The sequence below is a fragment of the Pollachius pollachius genome (assembly GCF_949987615.1).
Source record: "Pollachius pollachius genome assembly, chromosome: 5".
NCBI lineage: Eukaryota > Metazoa > Chordata > Actinopteri > Gadiformes > Gadidae > Pollachius > Pollachius pollachius.
Window position 1 is genome coordinate 1,889,969 of NC_136938.1, and position 20,545 is coordinate 1,910,513.

Sequence of the window (20,545 nt, forward strand, 5' to 3'; positions counted from 1 at the left end):
GTCCTTAGTGTTGCTCCAAGTGTATATTCGAGAAATATTATTGGACGACCAACATTTCACAAGTGGAGCTACTAAGCTACTGTTGCCTTAGATGAAATCAAAATGCAGAATAACGGTCATACATCATTTTTATAAAGGATTATAAGTCTAAATTGAACTATAAGTTAGTTGCATAGCAGTTACCTCCTTCCAAGTTTATAATGTTGAACTTTGGTGTAGACAGACAGAGTTACATTATATTTTTTATTCACAAATGAAAGCATTGTGTCATGAGTAGACAACAAATTAAAATAAACAGGGTAAAGCTAAATAAATTATAATATATATACAGTAGAGGGAGAATCTAAAAAAGCCACTGCTGGAGGTGTCCCAGAAGAGTAGAGAGAGATGGAGTTGGGTGCTATGGGAAGAGGTCTCAGAAGCGGCTTTGGAACAAAGTTGTGGCAGCCTCCTTTGGTGGTTTAGGTACAGGGACAATGTTGGGTGACAAAGCAGGTTGAGGCAGGGTGAGTGAGGAGGTTGGGACTTTGAACTTGATGTTAGGGTCATCTCTTCTGTCCATGACCCTCTTGATTAGATGTCCGATAAACTGGGTGGTGTGTGGCATGAAGATTGTTTTCAATATCCATTGCTTGGACTTCTTGCAGTACACCTGTTTGAACCATGGTTCTCCTATAAATGACAAGGAATATGATTACACAGAAAATCTGAATGAAGATTTGTCTAGTAGACTTCTCTCCCCAGGAATAGATTAAACCTTTCAGCGACATATGCCTATTGACTTAGCTGTGAACTTTCTAATTTTGGTTATTATACTATTCAAAGAGCACATGGTAACACACCTGTCACTGTGGTGGCTTGTTTCCTTTTCACAATGTTTTCATTGTGCTCTAGGATAGCGAGGTAGCACCTCTCCCTTATTCCATCATAAGAGAAGGCCTGGCGTTTCGGGAGGTATTTCAGGAGAGCTCTAGGAAAGATCTCCAGTGGCCCTGTGTGCAATTAAAAAGAGAGAATGGATAGGACTAATTAAAACATGTTCATTAGCGTCGTGGAAATATCAATCATAACTAAAATATACAAATTATATTAACCCTTGTTTATATAATTACTATTCACATTAAAAGGAATTATATACATTCTCCCTTTATCTTAAGATACATCAATTCCTCTCTCTAACTGAGAGAGGTTAAGATAGTTCACATTTGCATTCCCACTGGAGCCATTAAGTCTGATACTGAGGCCAGGCCAAACGACTGACTTCTTTGTTGAGTAGATGCCTTGCAGACATGTCCACTTCCCCCATTGCGTATTGCCTTAACTTGGCCGTTAATATGTGAGAGAAAAAGGGCATTTATTCTCACCGGTATGTTTGAAGAGGGCCATCTTCTCGAGGTCTTTCAAAAGCCTTTTGTCTAGAACAAGCGACGACAGGTCCTGAAATGCCACAGAGTCCTTCTCATTCCACATCCTCTTCTTCTTCTCATGGGCGGTAAGAGGAGCATGGTCACACCGATGCCGTCACCATCTGTCCATTCGTGTTCATTGCAAGCATGGTGTGGAATGAACTTCCACCGGTTTTGCAGTGCCTGTGTGAAAGAAAGGATTCTCAATGGTACCATTACTAAAAAAATAAACAAATCGGATAGAAGCTTTATTGCAGCTTTTGCTTCCTTACCTCTACGTTACCCTTACTTGTGGCACAGGTAAACCACATGTGGTTTACGACAGACCTGTGAAAGATATTAAAATTAGTAATTTTAAACCTTGTAAACGAAAGGAACTTCAGCAAGATTACAATCCAACACTGAACTGGTCCATGCAAGAAGGATTTCATTGCTCCTTTTTTTGCTCTTCTTCAGTATCTTTTTCCAGAAACCTGTGATCGTAAATGCAGCATAATCTTGGTCAAACACCAATAATTTCCAATTTATAGTCACCAGGCCTGTTGACTTTAAAACAAAGAGGTTTATTTTCAATGTTAAATTCCACAAATTACAGTAGTTTTATAATTCCATTAGAGACAATATGCTGTACAAACTTACAACCTGTGCTTGGCCAGAGGGAGGATTCTTGACTGGTGTTGACATCATTGGTGCTGACTGGTGTTCCTCATCTTCTGACGACGAGAACAAAGCTGCAGCATACGTCGTTTGAGTCTGAAATGCGATACGTTCAATAAACAATTTAATAAAATCAAACTAACACACGTGAAAATCGTAAACCAGCAAACGTATCTATAGAACGTAGCTAGTCTATCTAACGTTACATAGCCGACTTTCTTATTCACTGCTGAGGAGTCGAGTTTTAGAGTCGCCGGCACATTAGAACAACATGCGACAAAAACATGCGAAAGAAGGCAGATTTACTTTGCAAACAGCAAACTTATATACAACTCCTATGAGATGTGGTGCTTGACTGCAAACGACTGTATCAGTGTGTGTTATCATTATCAGTAATATAGTCGAGTGAGTCTTACCTCCAGGCAAATGCGTTTAGCGCTGCTAGTTGCAGAAATCCCAGGCTGTTCGTCGTCATATGGAAAAGTAAATATCGACGGAATTGCAGTGTTCAAAAGAGCGGCTCTCTTCATTCCAATGACATTGAATTCGAAGTCTTCCGGCTTGAAATGGAGACTGCAAACCTTCTTTTGTTTTACGGCTTTCATGGCTGTGTCTTCTCCAAACTTTGGATGATTGATAGCCCGTAGCCACTGTTTGTAATTCACTAATGAGTTCACCAACTAATATTCGTCTTCACTAGAAATGTTGTGTGAATTGATTTTCAAGCTGTCTTGCAGTATCAGCTTGGTAGATGGAACCGCGAGGTCTCTGATAGGCGGAGTTCTAGAACGGCGGAAGTGGCCTACGAAGCAGTGCATCGTGATGCATGGTGGGAGTTGTTGTCTTCAATCCACAAGCGCCGAAAAGTCACTTTCTGCCTTTTCTCGGTCAAGACGGCACCAAATTAGAATTTTATTTTATTATTTGACTACATATAGGACCCAATTTCAATACATATTAATGTTTCCACCGGTGAAATTGTCCTTTGCTCTCTAACATGGTACCTTAAATTTGACAATCTAACTTAAACATCTCAAATGCCTAAAATCGTTTACCTTAACTTAACGACCGCCTTAAAATCGCTTACCTAAACTTGCTTACCTGAAGTTAACCTAATACCTAAACTTCTAAAATGCCTAAACTCGCTAACCGAATACCTAAACTTCTCTAAAATGCCTTAACCTGTTTACCTAATACCTAAACTTCTATAAAGTGCCTTAACCTGTTTACTTAATACCTACAAAAATCTTTAATAAAAATACTAATGCCTTAACTTGACCCTATAACTTGGCGCCCCTAAAATTTCAAACGTTGAATCAAGTTAACTATTCTTAAACTAGGCTGTTTAAACTTAGACTAAACCAGTCTAATCCCTTGGTCGCTTCATTTAGATCGTTCTTTTCTTCTTCTTCCCCGTCGGATTCAGTTTTAATCCTCCAGGGTTTAATGTGTGTTGTGTATTCAGTGTTATTATGTGCTGTTCCTGTTACTCCACTACACCACCAGCTGGCGCACTTACCTAGTGTTATACTGACACCGTGTAATGTGATGTGTAGAGTGTGAGAAGAATACAGTGATACTCGTTGAGTGAACCTACAGTGCCCGTCTCGTTCTTTATTCCATTATATAAACAAGTGCAAGTTTAGTATAGAACAAAGTGCAGTGGATTACATTTGAACACTTGTTGCTTCTTAAATAAATACGCTTTATCTTTACCGGGTTTAATGTTTATTTTTCTTAAGCGGAATTGGGCCAACGTCGCCGTGATTTTATGATCTGACAATGACTGTCTCACTACCCTATAGCTGGTTACATGAAGCAGGATGTTGTGTGACGGTTTAGCATGAAGCAGGTGGAAAATGGCTGGATGTTATTGAACGAAGTGCCCTCGGTGTCTAAACGGGTTCTATACATATGTGTCAACATGTGCAGGACGTGTCTCTAGCTACCTGCAGCACCCACCTCTGCCACAAGATGGGGGTAGAAAACGGTAAATAATGCTAGGACTTGAAGATTTCCACTCAATGCTATTTGAGGAAAGACCTAATGAATACAATAACATCTAAAAATGTTGTTGGCTACCTAAAAGCAGAGTTATTTGTTAGGAACGCCTGTATTGGCATCCCCCAAACATGTGAAAGGGAATTAAAAATATTTTATAAACAAGACAAGTGGAACACATTGGGAGATGTCCTTTATTGTCTCTACCCCTGGAATGGTGGCAGTCTGAAATGAGGCTTTACTTGCTGCTCATCAGTTGGTCTATCATGGGGGTTGAGAGGATCAGGCCTCTTAATGTGGGAGCCCTGATGCAGACCAAACCACTCAGCCATCATTAGTAAGCCAAACGTCTAAATCCTTAGTTTTACACACACGCATGTGTATATTTGTGTGTGTATGAGGGTGTATTTATGTGCATACTTATATTTGTGTGTGTGGAGAGAGGGGAACTCTGTCTGCTTTGAGGACATGCAGATGCTGACAGTGTCTGGTGATTAAGGATTATGGTTAATGACAAAGGGTTGATTGCAGCGTCTAATGACCGTGGATGCAGTTGAACTCTGCAGTTATGTCTTCTGCTGTTTAAGAAGAACACAATAGAACAAAGGTCAATTGAATAGCACACTTTATCTTTGTTCAGATTTTTCATCTGTCTGTTCTTACGGTTTGAGCTAGCTAAGTCTGTACGCAAACCAGAGGCAAGACTCAACAAAGTTTTGAGTATCTTAAAACCACATCCACATCCTCGCCTCAGCCTGTATGAGCACCATGCAGCCTCCATGGCCTTGCCTCTCCTCAGCCTGTATCAGCACAATACAGAGAGTTGTTGATGGTGGTGGAGCTGGTAGTCGTTGTGATGGAGCTGGTAGTCATGGTGGTGGTGGTGGTGGTGATGGAGCTGGTAGTCGTGGTGATGGAGCTGGTCGTCGTGGGGATGGTGATGGTTTTCATCACCACTATATCACTACACACTAGCTGCGTTGTGCTAACTATTGTGTAGCAGCATAGTGGTGGCTCACCATCACTATGCTGCTACACATTAGCTAGTACATGTTATCTGACTTGTTTTCTAAAGTCAACACTACCAAGCGCTGATATGATGGCATCTTTTGCTTTTTAATGTGATTATATTTGTGTCTATCTTGCAGTGCTTTGTTCTCCACATCTCACAAATGACTCTCAACCTGATCCATTCACGAGCCATTTACACCAATCAGGGAGGAAGATCCACCAGCCCACCGCCCAACCGGTCTCTACAGAATATACGTCTGTCCACAAACAGAGGGAGACAGGGAGGCCATGCTGTAACAGATCCCTGGTAGGATTCTGGGGCCATTCTAAGAAGGGCCCCCACGGGCCCCTCTACCAGGGGGAGGGAGGGAGGAGAGTGAGGGTGGGCTGAGCTCATCTGAGTGCTGTTGTTGTTGTTTATTATTTGTAGTTCTTATATCATGGCCGGCATAATGGGTGAGGGCGGGGCTCATTAGAGAGAGGGGTGAGTACGTGCTGGGGGGAGGAGGGAGGAGACTCTGTTTTTGGACTGATAATGAGCCCCAGCGGTCATTGTCCTCGTACCCGGGAGGCGTCTGGATGGCGGGACGGACAGACGGGAGGCAGCTGAGGAGCGCAGGAGCACTTTAGGTCTGGGCTAGTCCAAGGGGTCTGGGCTAATCCCAGAGGTCTTTAGTCCCAGAGGTCTGGTCTAATCCCAGCGGTCTTTAATGCCAGGGGTCTGGCCTAATCCCAGGGGTTTTTAATGCCAGGGGTCTGGTCTAATCTGGGGGGGCTGGTCTAATCCCAGAGGTCTTAATCCCAGAGGTCTTTAGTCCCAGAGGTCTGGTCTGATCCCAGAGGTCTGGGCTAATCCCAGAGGTCTTTAGTCCCGGAGGTCTGGGCTAATCTCATGGGTCTTTAATTCAGAGGTCCTAATCCCAGAGGTCTTTACACACAATAAGTACACACACATGCAGAGAAGTGCACACACAATCTCACATGTTGGAGATCTTTCCAGAGTGGTTAGCAAATTTGCCGCTAGCTTCCTCTTATTTAGACACACAGTTTACATTCTATGAAGAAACATACTCGTATCAAACAGTACACATTAGGGCATGCTCATAACACACACACACACACACACACACACACACACACACACACACACACACACACACACACACACACACACACACACACACACTGCATGATAAGTATTTTTAAGACATTCCTCCAGTTGTGTTCTTGCACACTTCCTCATCCTACACGTTGAGGGGAGGTGACCTCTCCTTCTCCAGCTGGGGCTTGCCCTCATAACTGAATAGCACTAAAACACCAACCGGTCTGCAGGGTCCTGCTGCCTGAGAGGCAGAGAAGCAGTGTTCAGAGAAGCAGAGAAGCAGTTTTCAGAGAGGCAGAGAGGCAGTGAGGCAGTATTAAGAGAGGCAGGGAGGCAGTGTTCAGAGAGGCAGTGAGGCAGTGTTCAGAGAGGCAGAGTTCGGAGAGGCAGAGTTTTTCCCATTCGAGAGTCAACACTGCTGACAGGAGATGAATTGATGTTGGATATGAAGCCAACAGATCACAGGAGCTACAGTGATTAGCGGATGCAAATGGACCACAAATCAGCTTAAATCCTGGCTGGGTTCCATGTTTATAACGCTGCCAATAATGACCCTCGACACACGGTGTCACTGTGGAAACTCTGACCTGATTCCGTGTGTGTGTGTAAGTGTGAGTGTGAGTGTGAGTGTGAGTGTGTGTGTGTGTGTGTGTGTGTGTGTGTGTGTGTGTGTGTTTACCAGTATGCTACCAGACCGTGGCTAATGACGATTCAGTGTAAAAACAGTCTGCTCATCGCCGGCCACAGAACGAAACCTCCTCTCAGCGACCGATCACATTAACAACACATTCAGGAGAGGAACACATTCAACCAATGACCATCATCAGTATACATATTTTAGGTTAGATTAACCCTGGTACACTAAGGGTTAGATTAGGTTAAACCTTCACGTGACTTTGTGTGTTAGGGTTAGGGTGAGAGGGTTAGAGGGTTAGCGTGAGGGTTAGGGTGAAAGTTAGAGGGTGAGAGCATTGGGGTGAGAGTGTTGGGGTGAAAGTTTTGGGGTGAGAGGGGTTTCCCAGCAGAAGCAGCCAGGGAGGAGGGAGGGGGGGGGACATCAAACAGCCTCAGAGCAGTTATCACCTCCGTCCAGCGTCGTCAAAGAGATGCAGGAGGGGAGAAAATGAGAGTGAGCACCTCGCTGACACCTGAGGACACACCCCCCTCCTGTAAACACACACACACACACACACACACACACACACACACACACACACACACACACACACACACACACGCAGTAGGATGAGTGTGAGTCTATTTCCTCCCATACAATTAGAGGAAGCGCTGACTGCTTGTTACCAGATGGTCTGTGAGGACCATTAACCAAAGGAGAGATGAACAAGGTGTTGATGTGTTCCTGGTCCTCACAGCCCCCTAGCCCCCAGTGCACACAGCCCCCTAGCCCCCAGTACACACAGCCCCCTAACCCCACTACACAGAGCTACTCAGGAGGGGCTGAGGCTGGTCATATGAAGATGACTCAATTATATTATAATAAATATATTTCAACATTTTTGATTGATAAAGGGAGAGCAAAATATAATAATTATAAAATAGTATTATAATTCACTCACCATTTGCATCACTTTACATCAAGAGTAGAAAAATAAACCATTAATTCCTGCAGTAATAGGCATCCTCATCTAACTCTATTTTAGGGGCTATGTAAGGAGTTAGGCATCATTCTATAGCACTAGTTTAGGGGCTAGGTAAGGAGTTAACCATCATTCTAGAGCACTAGTTTAGGGGTAATTGGTGAGAATCGTGGGGCGGGTGCCACCAGAATAACTTAAACTTCTTGAACTGATGTACAAAAGCTCACCTTATGAAGTATAAATGAATACCTTGGGTCACGTTACCACTATTAGTAAACATGAACAGTCTTAGGATACCATTACTCGACCATGGTTTTACTGTGAATGAACTGTTGGTTAATGCTTATTACTGCATAATACATGTTAATTCATGGTCCATTAATTGTAAGTATACCCAATGGTGTTAACTGAGATCCAGGTTTGGTTTCAGTTGATCAGTGATCAGTCACAAGAGTCTGCCTAAGCAGAATTCATCGTAACCTTAGAGTGTAGAATACGTTGGCAAAGTCCTTTACTTGGATGCAATCTCAACTATTTCTACTTTGTTGTCTTTGGCGACCCCTCTGCCTCTCTGGGATTACAGAATCCTGGCCTAATAGCTAGAGATAAACCAAGTCCTTGATGTTGGTCAGGGTCGCAGGAGTTTCCAGGATCCTGCCTGGAGAAGTGATACCACAGAGTGGAGCTATCTGTGAAAGGGGGGGGGGGGGGCGGGAACAGGAGGCCACCAAGCCACCACAGAGCCTGCAAGAAGAAACTAAACATTGAGGTCAAAAAATAAAGCCCAGACACACCACAGTAGAGAGGGACGCGGAGAGGACCTTTGCTTCGCCCAGTGGGGTGGTCCCAGAAACACACTATAATGGTTATAGTGAATGATATAGTTATAGATATTTGAGTAGTTCTTATCGCTGATTGAAGTGGTGTCACTCACCCCCTCCTGTGTGTGACATCATTCTGATGATGTGTAGGGAAATGCATGAGTGATGAACTGGGCTCAAACCAGTTCAGAGCGGGGAGGAGGGGGAGGGAGGAGAGGAGAGCTGGCCACTGGTCGCCTTGAATCTGACGCTGCTTTTCATTTCCTCAACAACCCGACAGCCTCAGTATGTGTGCTCCCAACAGCAGCGACGAACTCCAAGCAGACAGCGTGTTGATGCTCCATCAACACGCATTCTAGACCTCAGAGTTCTGTAAATAAGCAGGTAAATAATAATAAATAAGGTCCTTCAGCACAGTGACAGATCTACACTGTGAGGGGCGGGGCCTGACGGGGCGGGACCTGTCAGAGCCGAAACCCATTGTGGTGAGGGGGCGGCGCCTGTCAGAGACGGAAGGGGGGCGGGCCCTGTCAGACATCTCTACCGCCATCGCCGACTACTTTACATTTTCCATTGCTGGCAGACACAGAGATAGTAACACACACAGACAGACAAAAGACAGACGGACGGAGGACAAGAACATTCTGGTACTCCAACCAGTGGACCGCATGCTATAGATGCACAAGTACACCCATAACCAAAGTACATGGTGGGACGGGATGAACTCCAGTCAAATCAGGGAAAGTCTCCAAACTAGAACTACACAAAGGTCTACCGTCTCTGTGTTCTTTTCATCAAAAACTACAATATTATGTAATTCTTATATATAATTTTCATTTTCATTTTTCCCCCCCAGATAACCAGTTCAGGTCTCAATAGAATATAACCTGTTCAGCTAATTGTAGGAATCAAGCTCATCTTGAAGATACAAACCCCCATTGGGATCTTTAGCTCAAAACTACTACACACAAACTGTTCTAATTGTCTGTTTAAGTGTGTTTAAGTGCATGTGTGCCTATGGAATGCATATAAAGTCAACTTTAATAGTTATTATACTAATACTAATGTTTTCCATTCACACAGAACCAAACTAACCCTCATCATATTTCACCTCCATCTCTTTACTCATAAGGATTTAAAGCCATTTTTAACCAATTTGGCATGTTGGCTTGATAAATAAAAGGTAAATAATTCAAAGGTGTTAGGGTTAAAAACATATTTTACCAATATATGATTTGATTTCTCATCATCACGTCTTCGTGATGATGAGTCTCCCTGGAGCATTTAGCCATCACTGCTTTTAAACAGTAATAAAAAATATATAATTATACAAATGTTGTGATAACATAGCATGGAAATACAAAAAGTAAGCATACCTTCAGTAGTACATGTATTATCTTTAATCCCTATAACTTTGTATCTGAGATGATCCATGCATTAAATGCAAGCCAACGGGCGGTAAAACCTTTCATACTCAACAGGCTCATTGAAGAGTAAGTCAAGTCACTTTTTGCACTGTCGGGTAACTGAAAAGCAAGCAGCAACTTCTTCAATCGGATCTCTGGGAGTAAATGAGGTTGCCCGCTGATTGGCTGGGCGGCTGGTGGTCCTCCTAGGGGGGCCCAGAGCTGCTCCATTCACCCGCTGCTCGACACACTGCACCACCGGCTTCTGGTGAACTCAGTCTAGGATCCCCGCTCAGGCCAGACGCACGGTGCCGTCGGCTCAAAGTACCGGTATGGTGCCAGGTGCTCACCCGGCTATCGAGAGAAAGGGGACGACTGTCCGAAACTATAAGTGAAGTATGAGTGACAGTTGCATGATGCGCCACGCGAGCGGCTCATCACTACTTTTGAGCTTTTTCTGGAGGTAACGAAGCCAAAGCGTGCGTGCCATTATGGATTGCCTTTTTCTTCTGATCTGGACTCTACCTATACCGCTTGTTGGCTGTTCGCCAGTTAAACTGCTGCCTACCCTGGTGTCCTGGAACGTCATTAAGGTACATTGCATTCATTGCTATTTATTGAGTCGGCACACATGCGTGTGTGTATTTATTTGACGTAAAGGTGTGGATTGTTTCCTCTGCGCTTCTCTCAAGTTTTTGCTACCTGTCCATGTTTTCTGCAGACGCTGCAGATATGTTGCTCACATTCCATACTCTCCATTCCGGCCGCAGACTTTCCAGACAACCACGGATTGAATCAGGGTAGGTTACATGCAAGACAGTTTTCTTTGTAAATAGATGAAATGTGAATACACTGAAATGTCTAGCTATTACTAATGACATGGGTCTTTGTCAAAATTGTGACGTGTGTTAAGGTACTGATTGCAATGCAAAACCTTTCGAACAGGTATGGTCAAGCCTTTGTTTAACTTATTCTAGAAGCACATCGGCAAAGCATTGTCAAATAAATCTTAGGAGCATAGGATAGGGTAGGAACATAAACCTTAAAGGTTTAAATACATAGGACAACTACATACAACATTAGATAAACAATTTTAGTCGTAATGAGTATTGAGTATATGAGTATGATGAGTATATTTCACAACAACAAGGTAAGCGGTTGTGGAATTTACTTTTAAACATTTCAGGTGACTTTAGCAGCTGTATGAAGGGTTAGATACACATATACCATACACTAGATACAAACCATACATTTACATCGTAATTAATTACGTAATTAGTTTGCTTTGAGCCAAACTCACTTTCACACAATCACTCATCCGATTGGAAGAGAGACTTAACAGGCTGCTGTCCAATTTTAATTGTGTTGTGGTGCGAAATGCCACATAGATGGCTCCCTATAGTCATTTCCTCTGATAACCCTACTAGTTAGTCATCTAGCAGATGATACAAAGTCACTCCTAGTGCATCCATGCAGCAGAGGCTAGGGGGTAGGTGTCTAGAGTGTAGGGTAGACTGTAGACTGGACTGTAGACTGTAGGGAAGACTGTAGACTGTAGTGTAGACTGTGGACTGTAGACTGTAGGGTAGACAGTAGTGTAGACTGTAGGGCAGATTGTAGACTGTAAACTGTAGACTGTAAACTGTAGACTGTAGGGTAGACTGTAGGGTAGACATTACTGTAGACTGTAGGGTAGACTGTAGACTGTATGGTAGACTGTAGGTCTTGGACGGCACCCCCCCCTCACCCCTGGACCTGATGGTCTCCTCTCCCCCAGACTATGTGTTTGCCACGCCGGTGGAGGTGGACTCCAGCGGCGGCTACGTCACCCACGACCTCAAGAGGAGAAGCGGCTACGTCTCCCAGGACGCGTGGGGGAGGAGCCGGCGCAGAAGGAGGTCCGGCCCCCCGCCCGGCGCGGTCCACTACCGGCTGTCGGCCTTCGGGCGGGACCTGCTCCTGGACATGCGGCCCTCGCCCGTGGTGGCGCCGGGCTTCGCTGTGCACACGCTGGGGCCTGACGGCGTCGTCGTGGCAACGCCAGGAGACTCGGGGGCAGCGATCGGCGGCTGCCTGTATCAGGGGTTCATCCGCAGCGAGACGCCTTCCTCCGCCGCCATCTCCACCTGCTCCGGACTGGTAGGTTGTTGGTTCTTTACAATTAGGGTTAGACCCCAGAGGGTGAGAGAGAGAGAGAGAGAGAGAGAGAGGGAGTGAGAGAGAGAGAGAGAGAGATAGCGAGAGAGAGCTTGAGAATCAGGTTCGGTGTTGATTTTGGACTCTCAGACAGAGGGGAACAGCGCGGGACGGAGGATGAATCAATGAGAGAGAGAGAGAGAATGTTAATTCATTGTCTGGAGTACTCCTGAGCCGGCGGAGGCTGTATGGACGGGTTAACCCTGACGGCTGCAGGACGGGCCAGTCATTGTCGGAGCGCTCTGGAGGGGAAACAAGAGCGAGGGGGAGAGAGGAACTGTCCTCCCTCCTCCTCCCCCCCACCTCGCTCACATCGTGGACATTCTCCTTTCAACTGAGAGAGAAGGTGGACAAAGATGAACAGAAAATACACAAAGTGTATTTTTACTCACACACAAAGACACACACAGACACATACATTCACAAACTCACAGACACACACACACACACACACACACATACAAACACACACAGACAAACTCACACACTCACACACAAAGACACACACACACATACATACACTCACAAACTCACAGACACACAGACACACACACACACACACACACAGACAAACTCACACACTCAAAGAAACTCACACACACACACACACACACACACACACACACACACACACACACACACACACACACACACACACACACACACACACAGACACAACAACAGCACCAGGGCATTGGACTCTGGTTTCTGGCTGCTTCGGTTTCTTTGTTTTCCCCTTTCCATGCAGAAGCGTCCATCTTGGTGAACAGATGGAGAGACGTGTTTAATGAAGACGAGGGCCGGGGTATTAGGAGCGGTGGGGGAGGATTAAGCCCTCTTCGTTTACATGCTGGTCCTTTTAATGAGCAGATCAGGAGCTGTTCTGCGGCCGGAGAGAGTGTGAGGGGGCGGGGGGGTCAGGGTTCTCCTCTTCTTTAGCTCGCTTCCTGTCCTGTGGCCCTGGGTTCTTCATCAGAACTCCGCTGGGCCCTTAGAGAGAGAGGGGGGGGGGGGGGGGGGGGGGCTGCCTGGAGGGCTCGGTCTCAGTCGCTCTGCCGTCCCCCTCCCTCTCCCTGCCCTCCCCTCCCCCCTCTTTAGCGTGCTTTTTCTCTTTCTGTCTTTTTCTGTACAAGGTGACAGCATTAAGCCCCCCCGCCTCCCCCCACTCTAGTGAGATCCACTCAGGGCTCTAGTCTGATCCACTCAGGGCTCTAGTCTGATCCACTCAGGGCTCTAGTCTGATCCACTCAGGGCTCTAGTGAGATCCACTCAGGGCTCTAGTCTGATCCACTCAGGGCTCTAGTCTGATCCACTCAGGGCTCTAGTGAGATCCACTCAGGGCTCTAGTCTGATCCACTCAGGGCTCTAGTCTGATCCACTCAGGGTTCTAGTGAGATCCACTCAGGGCTCTAGTCTGATCCACTCAGGGCTCTAGTCTGATCCACTCAGGGCTCTAGTCTGATCCACTCAGGGTTCTAGTGAGATCCACTCAGGGCTCTTGTCTGATCCACTCAGGGCTCTAGTCTGATCCACTCAGGGCTCTAGTCTGTTCCACTCAGGGCTCTAGTCTGTTCCACTCAGGGCTCTAATGAGATCCACTCAGGGCTCTAGTCTGATCCACTCGGGGCTCTGGTCTGATCCACTCAGTAGATCAGACACTCAGGACCTGCCCCCCCTGAGGCTGACATGCGTTACAGCGATCTTCTTCTGGTTTTGGAAACAGGACTTCCCCCCACAAGGGAGGAGACGTTCCTTTAGTGTGTAGCCTGGAGCCCATAACTCATGATGTACACATACATAAACTCCAGATCCCAAGAGGCCTTAGACCTGAGACACACACCCACACACACGCACACGCACACTCTCCCAATATAGCCATAGTAGACCAGACAAACATATGAAATGCGGCCATCTGGAGAAGGTCTTCATTCTGCATTCATTCATCTTTAAGGAGCTCACCTCCTCTGAAGAAACGACCCCGAAGCCGCTGGGGCCTGGAGGTCTGGAACCCTCTATAGTGTGTGTGTGTGTGTGTGTGTGTGTGTGTGTGTGTGTGTGTGTGTGTGTGTGTGTGTGTGTGCGCGCGCTCAGGGAAGAGCTGACAGGGACACTGGATGACCGATTCGACGGCAGCACGCGGCCCATTTGTACCTGTCCACTTCTCCGCTGCGGCCGGCAGATTGGAGCGCAACCAAGCTAGGAGAGAGAGGGCCCTCTGAGGAGAGGGCCGTCTGAGGAGGGGCCCCTCTGAGGAGAGGGCCCTCAGCCATCACTCACAGCCGGGCCCCGAGGAGCGGCGGGCCCCGGTGGTCTGCCACAGTGATAGAGGGCCGACTGTTATGTGCCAGCAGGAGTCCGGGGGGCAGGGGGGGTGAATGGGAGAGTTGGGCAGCAGACACCAGGGAAACAGAAGGTGTGTGCGCTGTGTGTTTGGGTGTGTGTGCGTGTGTGTGTGTGTGTGTGTATGCGCTACAGCGTGTGTTTGTGTGTTATTTCTGGGCAGTTCGGGTCTGTCTCACACGAGACTATTGGCCGCTTTTCAAGTTTTCAAGTGGCTCACAGAACTCAGACAAACACGGCCTTCCTTCACAGGGCGACCTCCTGCTGTACTACTGCCTTCATTAACCTACTGCTGTAGTACTAGCTTCACTCACCTCCTACTGTAGTACTACCTTCACTCACACATGCACTTGTTCAAGGACGTTCACCAAGGGTCCCCAGACTGGAGGACCCCCCAAGATGTGTTCAGGCCCGGGGTCTGCCTCAGTGGGGTAATGGGATGCTTGTCTCCGTAAGGACTAAGCATTGTTTAACGGCCTGGTCCTGTGTGTGGAGAATAGGAAATGAAGCACTTTCAGACCAAAATCTACATGAAACATGAAAGAGAGCATGACTCCGTCTGCGCTGTCTGCCGTTTCCTTTTGTCTGACAACATGACGCCTCCTCTACACCTCACTCTGGTTCTTCACCCTGCCTCGTGTGATGGAGTGAGCAGTCAGGAACCCCCTAATGGGTTACATGTTTCTGCTGAGCTGGCTGACAGATGTGCTTCAGAGCTTAATGAAGGGCTTCGGCCTCCTGCCCATGGAAGCACTTTCTCATGGACTTATAATATCATGGTTGGAAAACCTTGAAAGAGCTTCTAGTTTACACAGAATCAAGTAACCATGCTGTCTGTCCTAAGAGTCCCTTCCCAACCCCTGAAGCACCCATCCCTCTGTTGGCTCGTCTAGGTCAGTGGAGCTCAACACTGAAGCTTTTAGACTCCCCTGACGCCTCAGAGCATCCCTATTCCAACAGTTTGATGCCTGGCACTGATGATTTGTAACGAGTGATGTTGTGTATGACCTCCTCCACACACCGCAGCTATGTACTACCAGTGTCCGAGAGGCCTGACCCTATGACGCAGACGTCATAAGAAACGGTGCTACTAGCTCGTTCTACTAGCTCAGACGGTGCTAGTAGAACGTGTTGATTTGGGGAATTGTAGAGGGGTTAGGGTTAGCCCTAGCCCTAACCCCTCCTGGTCTGATGTGCTGTGCTTTGAATCAGACATCTTGCGAGCAGCTGGAATGTTTCAGGTTGAGTTCACCAATCATCCCACAATTCAGAGGGGAAGGTGGGTTCCTCTGCGTTGAGTTCACCAATCAGTTTCACAGTTCAGATTGTGTAGGTGGGTTCCTCTGGGTTGAGTTCAACAATCAGCTGACAGTTCAGAGATGAAGGTGGGTTCCTCCAGTATTTAATAATCCGTTTAGCCCTTTATCCAGAGCCACAGATAGGGTTTAGGCATGTTGCTCAAGGGTACCAGGGATGGAACCCAACACCTTTGGGCTTGGAGTGTATGGCCTGGCCGCTACAGCCACTGGAGCATGTGGATATATACTTTATATTCTTCGTGGGATATGGACTCCTGCTTGTTCTATGATGGGAACAAATGAGGAACACATGGATAAACTACCTGTCCTGTAATCACACTTTATGGAAAGTGCCGCAAACGAGGAGAGAGCCAAGTGGGAGTAGAGCGCCATGGAGAGGCAGTCTCTACTTTGGATCCTAGAGGTATAATCTCCCTATCAGTCGCCGGATGCTTGGCAGCGCTGCCCCGCTGGTCACCTTCACGCTGCACATCTGTTCATCTGATGACAGGGTGGGGCCCTAAGTATAGCCTGGGGCCGGGCTGGTGGTATTGACCTGAGGTTCATGCAAGCCTTCCAAGGTATGATTTCTTTCTGCTGCCTCAGCAAAAAAAACAGCTCTCTCTTTGCTCTCTCTCTGTATGTCTGTCTGTCTCTTACTCCTTCTCTCTTTTTCCATCTCCTCTCTGGCAACTTCTCTCTCCCTCTCTCTTTCCCTCTCCTCATTGAAGACCCTGGGTTAGCCCTAACCCTATAGTGTCCATGGCCTTCATGTGGTGTAGGGACCCTGGGTTAGCCCTAACCCTATAGTGTTCATGGCCTTCATGTGGTGTAGGGACCCTGGGTTAGCCCTAACCCTATAGTGTTCATGGCCTTCATGTGGTGTAGGGACCCTGGGCCTCTCTGCTGGGTGGAGCTCAGGGAGTCCAGTAGGGGTGGGAAAAATAATCGATCCTTCGATGCATAGCGATTCTCTCTAGAACGATTCCGTCTCGATGCAGATAAATTATTAATCAGAATTTTAAAAATTTGTTTGCCTGCTGAAACATTCTGTTCACCAGAAAGGGATAATTGTAGTAATTTTAATATTATTTAATTTATCTTGCGATTTATCTTCTATTGGCCATTCTGATTTGTCTTGACACGATTGCGATTCAGCCTACGCGAAGCTTGCACGCAAACTCAACAACTCCACACAAGAACTCCTTATTCAAGAGCAGCTTTTTCTTTAATGACATAGAAATGAAAGATAAGAAAGAAAGGAAAACTGTAACCTATTTTTTACATACTTTCATATTGTGTTGAAATGTAAGTTGCATTGATTATTGCATTGTTCATAGAAAGTAATATTTGTGACAAAAGCTTTTCCTCTAACAAAATATTAGATAAGTTAATTAATCTGTTGGTGTCTTTAATGATCATCACAAAAGTAGGAAGTGATTAGCAAACTCTGAGTAGCAAACTCAGATGTATATATGTATTTTTGAAATTCACGCATGGAAACATACATACATTTATTTGCTGCATCGAGATGCATTGATAATCGTTTTAGAATCGAATCGTTGACCTCATAATCGGAATCGAATCGAATCGTGAGGCGCCAAGAGATTCCCACCCCTAGAGTCCAGCTGTTCCTTACGGCCAACCTGCTGCGACCGCCCGGTCTTGCAGGCTCCTGCTCCTGACGCTGCAGACAGTGTTCTGGCTGAAACCCTTCATATCTCCCGTCACAAACAGAAAACACCTGGCTGATGAAAAAAAAAATCACTAAACACAAATAATTCAAACCTTTCCATATTTTGTTTCTAGAATCTATCCCTTTAAGTAGTTTGGCATCTCTGTAGTTCACATTGTAGGTCATCTATCTAAACTTACTTGTTGACTTCATTATATAGTATGTTTACATTATATATGAGGAAGTTTCATTCAGCCTATTTTTGCAAACTGATGTGTTTCTCATGCCTGCTCTTATATGTTTTCCCCAGTCAGGTCTGATCCGGGTGTCTGGGGAGGAGTACTTCATCGCCCCTCTGCCTCACCACCTGGCCTACCGGCACAACTACAGCGCCCCTAGTGGTCACCACCCCCACGTAGTCTACAAGCGGTCTGCAGAGCGCCTGGTGCACCATGGCGCCCCCCAGCCGCCCTTTCCCCCCAAGCAGGACCCCCGTCAGCCCCACCAGGAGCACCTCCACCCCCAGCAGCAGCATCTCCACCAGCATGGGAAACTGCAGAGGCAACACTTCTGCGGTCGTCGCAAGCAATGTATGTAAGGAAACCTTTCCACCTGCTTGATGTTCTGAATGGTGGACTGTGGAGTGTGAGGGGGGGAGAGGACGGTGTGAGGGGGGGAAGGGGGGTGTGAGGAGGGGAAGGGGGGTGTGAGGAGGGGGAGGGTGGTTAGAGTCTGTGTCCCCTGGCCTCATATACTGCTGCTCCCGGGGAACGGGATGAAGCAATGCAGGGAGGGGATTTCCTGAGCTGTCTGAACCACTTGCACATGCTTATGCTAGGCCCGGGCCATGAAGCCACACACTCATCACAGGAACCTGATTCACAAGCTTGTTTGCTCTCTGTCTCTGTCTCTCTCTCCCTCTCTCCCTCTCTCCCTCCCTCCCCCGCTCTGCTCTGTTAGATGCGCCCCAGCCCCCGGCGGGGGGGGTGATGGCTGTGCATTGGGACCCCCCTGGTGAGAGCCCCGGGACGGGGGGGCGGGGCCGGCGGTCCCCCATCCCCTCTAGCGGAGCGGGGGGGCTGACCGTGGAGACCCTGGTGGTGGCCGACCGGAAGATGCTGGAGAAACACGGCAGAGACAACGTCACCACCTACGTCCTGACCGTCATGAACATGGTGAGCGGGGGGAGTGGGAGGGAGGGATGCAAGGGCGTGGTACCCGAGGGCGTAGTGCCCGGGGGTGTGGTGCCCGGGGGCGTGGTTCCCGGGGGCGTGGTGTCTGCGGGCGTGGTGCCCGGGGGCGTGGTGTCTGAGGGCATGGTGTCTGAGGGCGTGGTGCCGGTGGCGTGGTGTCTGAGGGCGTGGTGCCCGGGGGCGTGGTGTCTGAGGGCATGGTGTCTGAGGGCGTGGTGCCGGGGGCGTGGTGTCTGAGGGCCTGGTGCCTGGGGGCGTGGTGTCTGAGGGCCTGGTGCCTGGGGGCGTGGTGTCTGAGGGCCTGGTGCCTGGGGGCGTGGTGCCGGGGTCAGGCTTATCATCAGCTGCTCTCCTCCTCCTTCCCGCAGGTCTCCAGCCTCTTCAAGGACGGCACCATCGGCTCAGACATCGACATGGTTGTGGTGAGCCTGCTGCTGCTGGAGCAGGACCCGGTGAGTTCATCAGGTCCTCAGAGAACATCAGTCAGACACCTCAATGAAGAGGAACCCCTCATATCTCTGCCCCTCCCTCTCTGTCTCTGTCTCTGTGTCTGTCCTTGTCCTCTCTGCCTCTGTCTCTGTCTCTCTCTCTCTCTCTCTCTCTCTCTCCATTAGCTGGGGCTGTCCCTCTCTCACCATGCGGACCAGTCTCTGAACAGTTTCTGCCAGTGGCAGTCTGGCCTGGTGGGGAAGGGTGGCCGTCGCCACGACCACGCTGTGCTCCTCACAGGGCTGGACATCTGCTCCTGGAAGAACGAGCCCTGTGACACCCTGGGTGAGCTTTAGAACACAGATCCCCCTAACCGTAACCCTCACCATACCCCTAAACCTCAGCCTAACCCTCAGCCTAAGTCTAGCCTTAACTCTAATCCTCACCCTAACCATCACCCTCACCCTCACCCTAAACCTCACCCTCACCCTCTCCCTCACCGTAACCCTCACCCTCACGTAACCCTCACCGTAACTGTAACCCTCACCCTCACACTAACCCTAATCTCGGCCTCACTCTATCCGCCTCCCTCACAGTATTTCCCTTCCTCTCTCCTCCACCGTGTCCAGGCTTCGCCCCCATCAGCGGCATGTGCAGCAAGTACCGCAGCTGCACCATCAACGAGGACACCGGGCTGGGCCTGGCCTTCACCATCGCCCACGAGTCCGGACACAAGTATGTGTTGTAGTTCCACCTCACTATCACTGCTGTCACACTGTGACATCACTATCGGCACACTCTGACGTCACTATCGTCTCACTGTGGTCTCACCCTGACGTCACTGTCGTCACACTCAAACTAACTACCTCTGACACCGTCGGTCACCTTTATCGATACAGCAGAAGCTGAATATTAAATGTTGTAATTTTGAGGGTTATTGTGGATAGACTGAAGTCCTCCGATTGTCTTCTCTCGCTCTCGCTCTCTGTCTCTCTCGTCCAGCTTTGGGATGATCCATGATGGCGAGGGGAACCCGTGCCGTAAGTCTGAGGGGAACATCATGTCCCCCACGCTGGCCGGGAACAACGGGGTCTTCAGCTGGTCCAGCTGCAGCCGGCAGTACCTCAGCCGCTTCCTGGGGTGGGTCCTCACACCCCCCCCTCCACAAAGCCCCCCCTCCTGGGGTGGGTCCTCACCACCCCCTCCTGGGGTGGGTCCTCACACCCCCCCCTCCACAAAGCCCCCCCTCCTGGGGTGGGTCCTCACCACCCCCTACTGGGGCGGGTCCTCACAGACCCCCCCCTCCTGGGGTGGGTCCTCACACCCCCCCCTCCACAAAGCCCCCCCTCCTGGGGTGGGTCCTCACAGACCCCCCCCTCCTGGGGTGGGTCCTCACACCCCCCCCTCCACAA

At 48.2% G+C, this 20,545-nt stretch overlaps 1 protein-coding gene and 1 long non-coding RNA gene across 4 annotated transcripts in view; one reads left to right on the top strand and one right to left on the bottom strand.

Moving 5' to 3' along the window:
- Window positions 1–279: 279 nt before the first annotated feature.
- On the bottom strand, window positions 280–2,811 carry LOC307075739. 3 transcript variants are annotated; one of them, XR_013811866.1, is made up of 6 exons: window positions 2,480–2,811; window positions 2,049–2,159; window positions 1,679–1,733; window positions 1,365–1,589; window positions 843–992; window positions 280–672 (listed from the first exon to the last, which is right to left on the bottom strand). It is a non-coding gene; the product is annotated as an uncharacterized lncRNA (long non-coding RNA). The 3 variants fall into 3 exon arrangements; XR_013811867.1 differs by having other exon boundaries at window positions 2,046–2,159; XR_013811868.1 differs by having other exon boundaries at window positions 1,679–2,159.
- Window positions 2,812–4,935: 2,124 nt separating this feature from the next.
- Window positions 4,936–20,545, top strand: part of adamts18 (ADAM metallopeptidase with thrombospondin type 1 motif, 18) — a gene marked incomplete at both ends in the record, with an annotated part of 46,430 nt that continues 30,820 nt past the window's right edge. Inside the window, 9 exons of the mRNA XM_079736447.1 lie at window positions 4,936–5,001; window positions 10,724–10,802; window positions 11,780–12,141; window positions 17,822–18,101; window positions 18,472–18,686; window positions 19,073–19,156; window positions 19,319–19,478; window positions 19,763–19,868; window positions 20,136–20,273. Of these exons, the coding sequence (XP_079592573.1) occupies window positions 4,936–5,001; window positions 10,724–10,802; window positions 11,780–12,141; window positions 17,822–18,101; window positions 18,472–18,686; window positions 19,073–19,156; window positions 19,319–19,478; window positions 19,763–19,868; window positions 20,136–20,273 (1,490 nt within the window). The remainder of the gene's footprint in view (window positions 5,002–10,723; window positions 10,803–11,779; window positions 12,142–17,821; window positions 18,102–18,471; window positions 18,687–19,072; window positions 19,157–19,318; window positions 19,479–19,762; window positions 19,869–20,135; window positions 20,274–20,545) is intronic.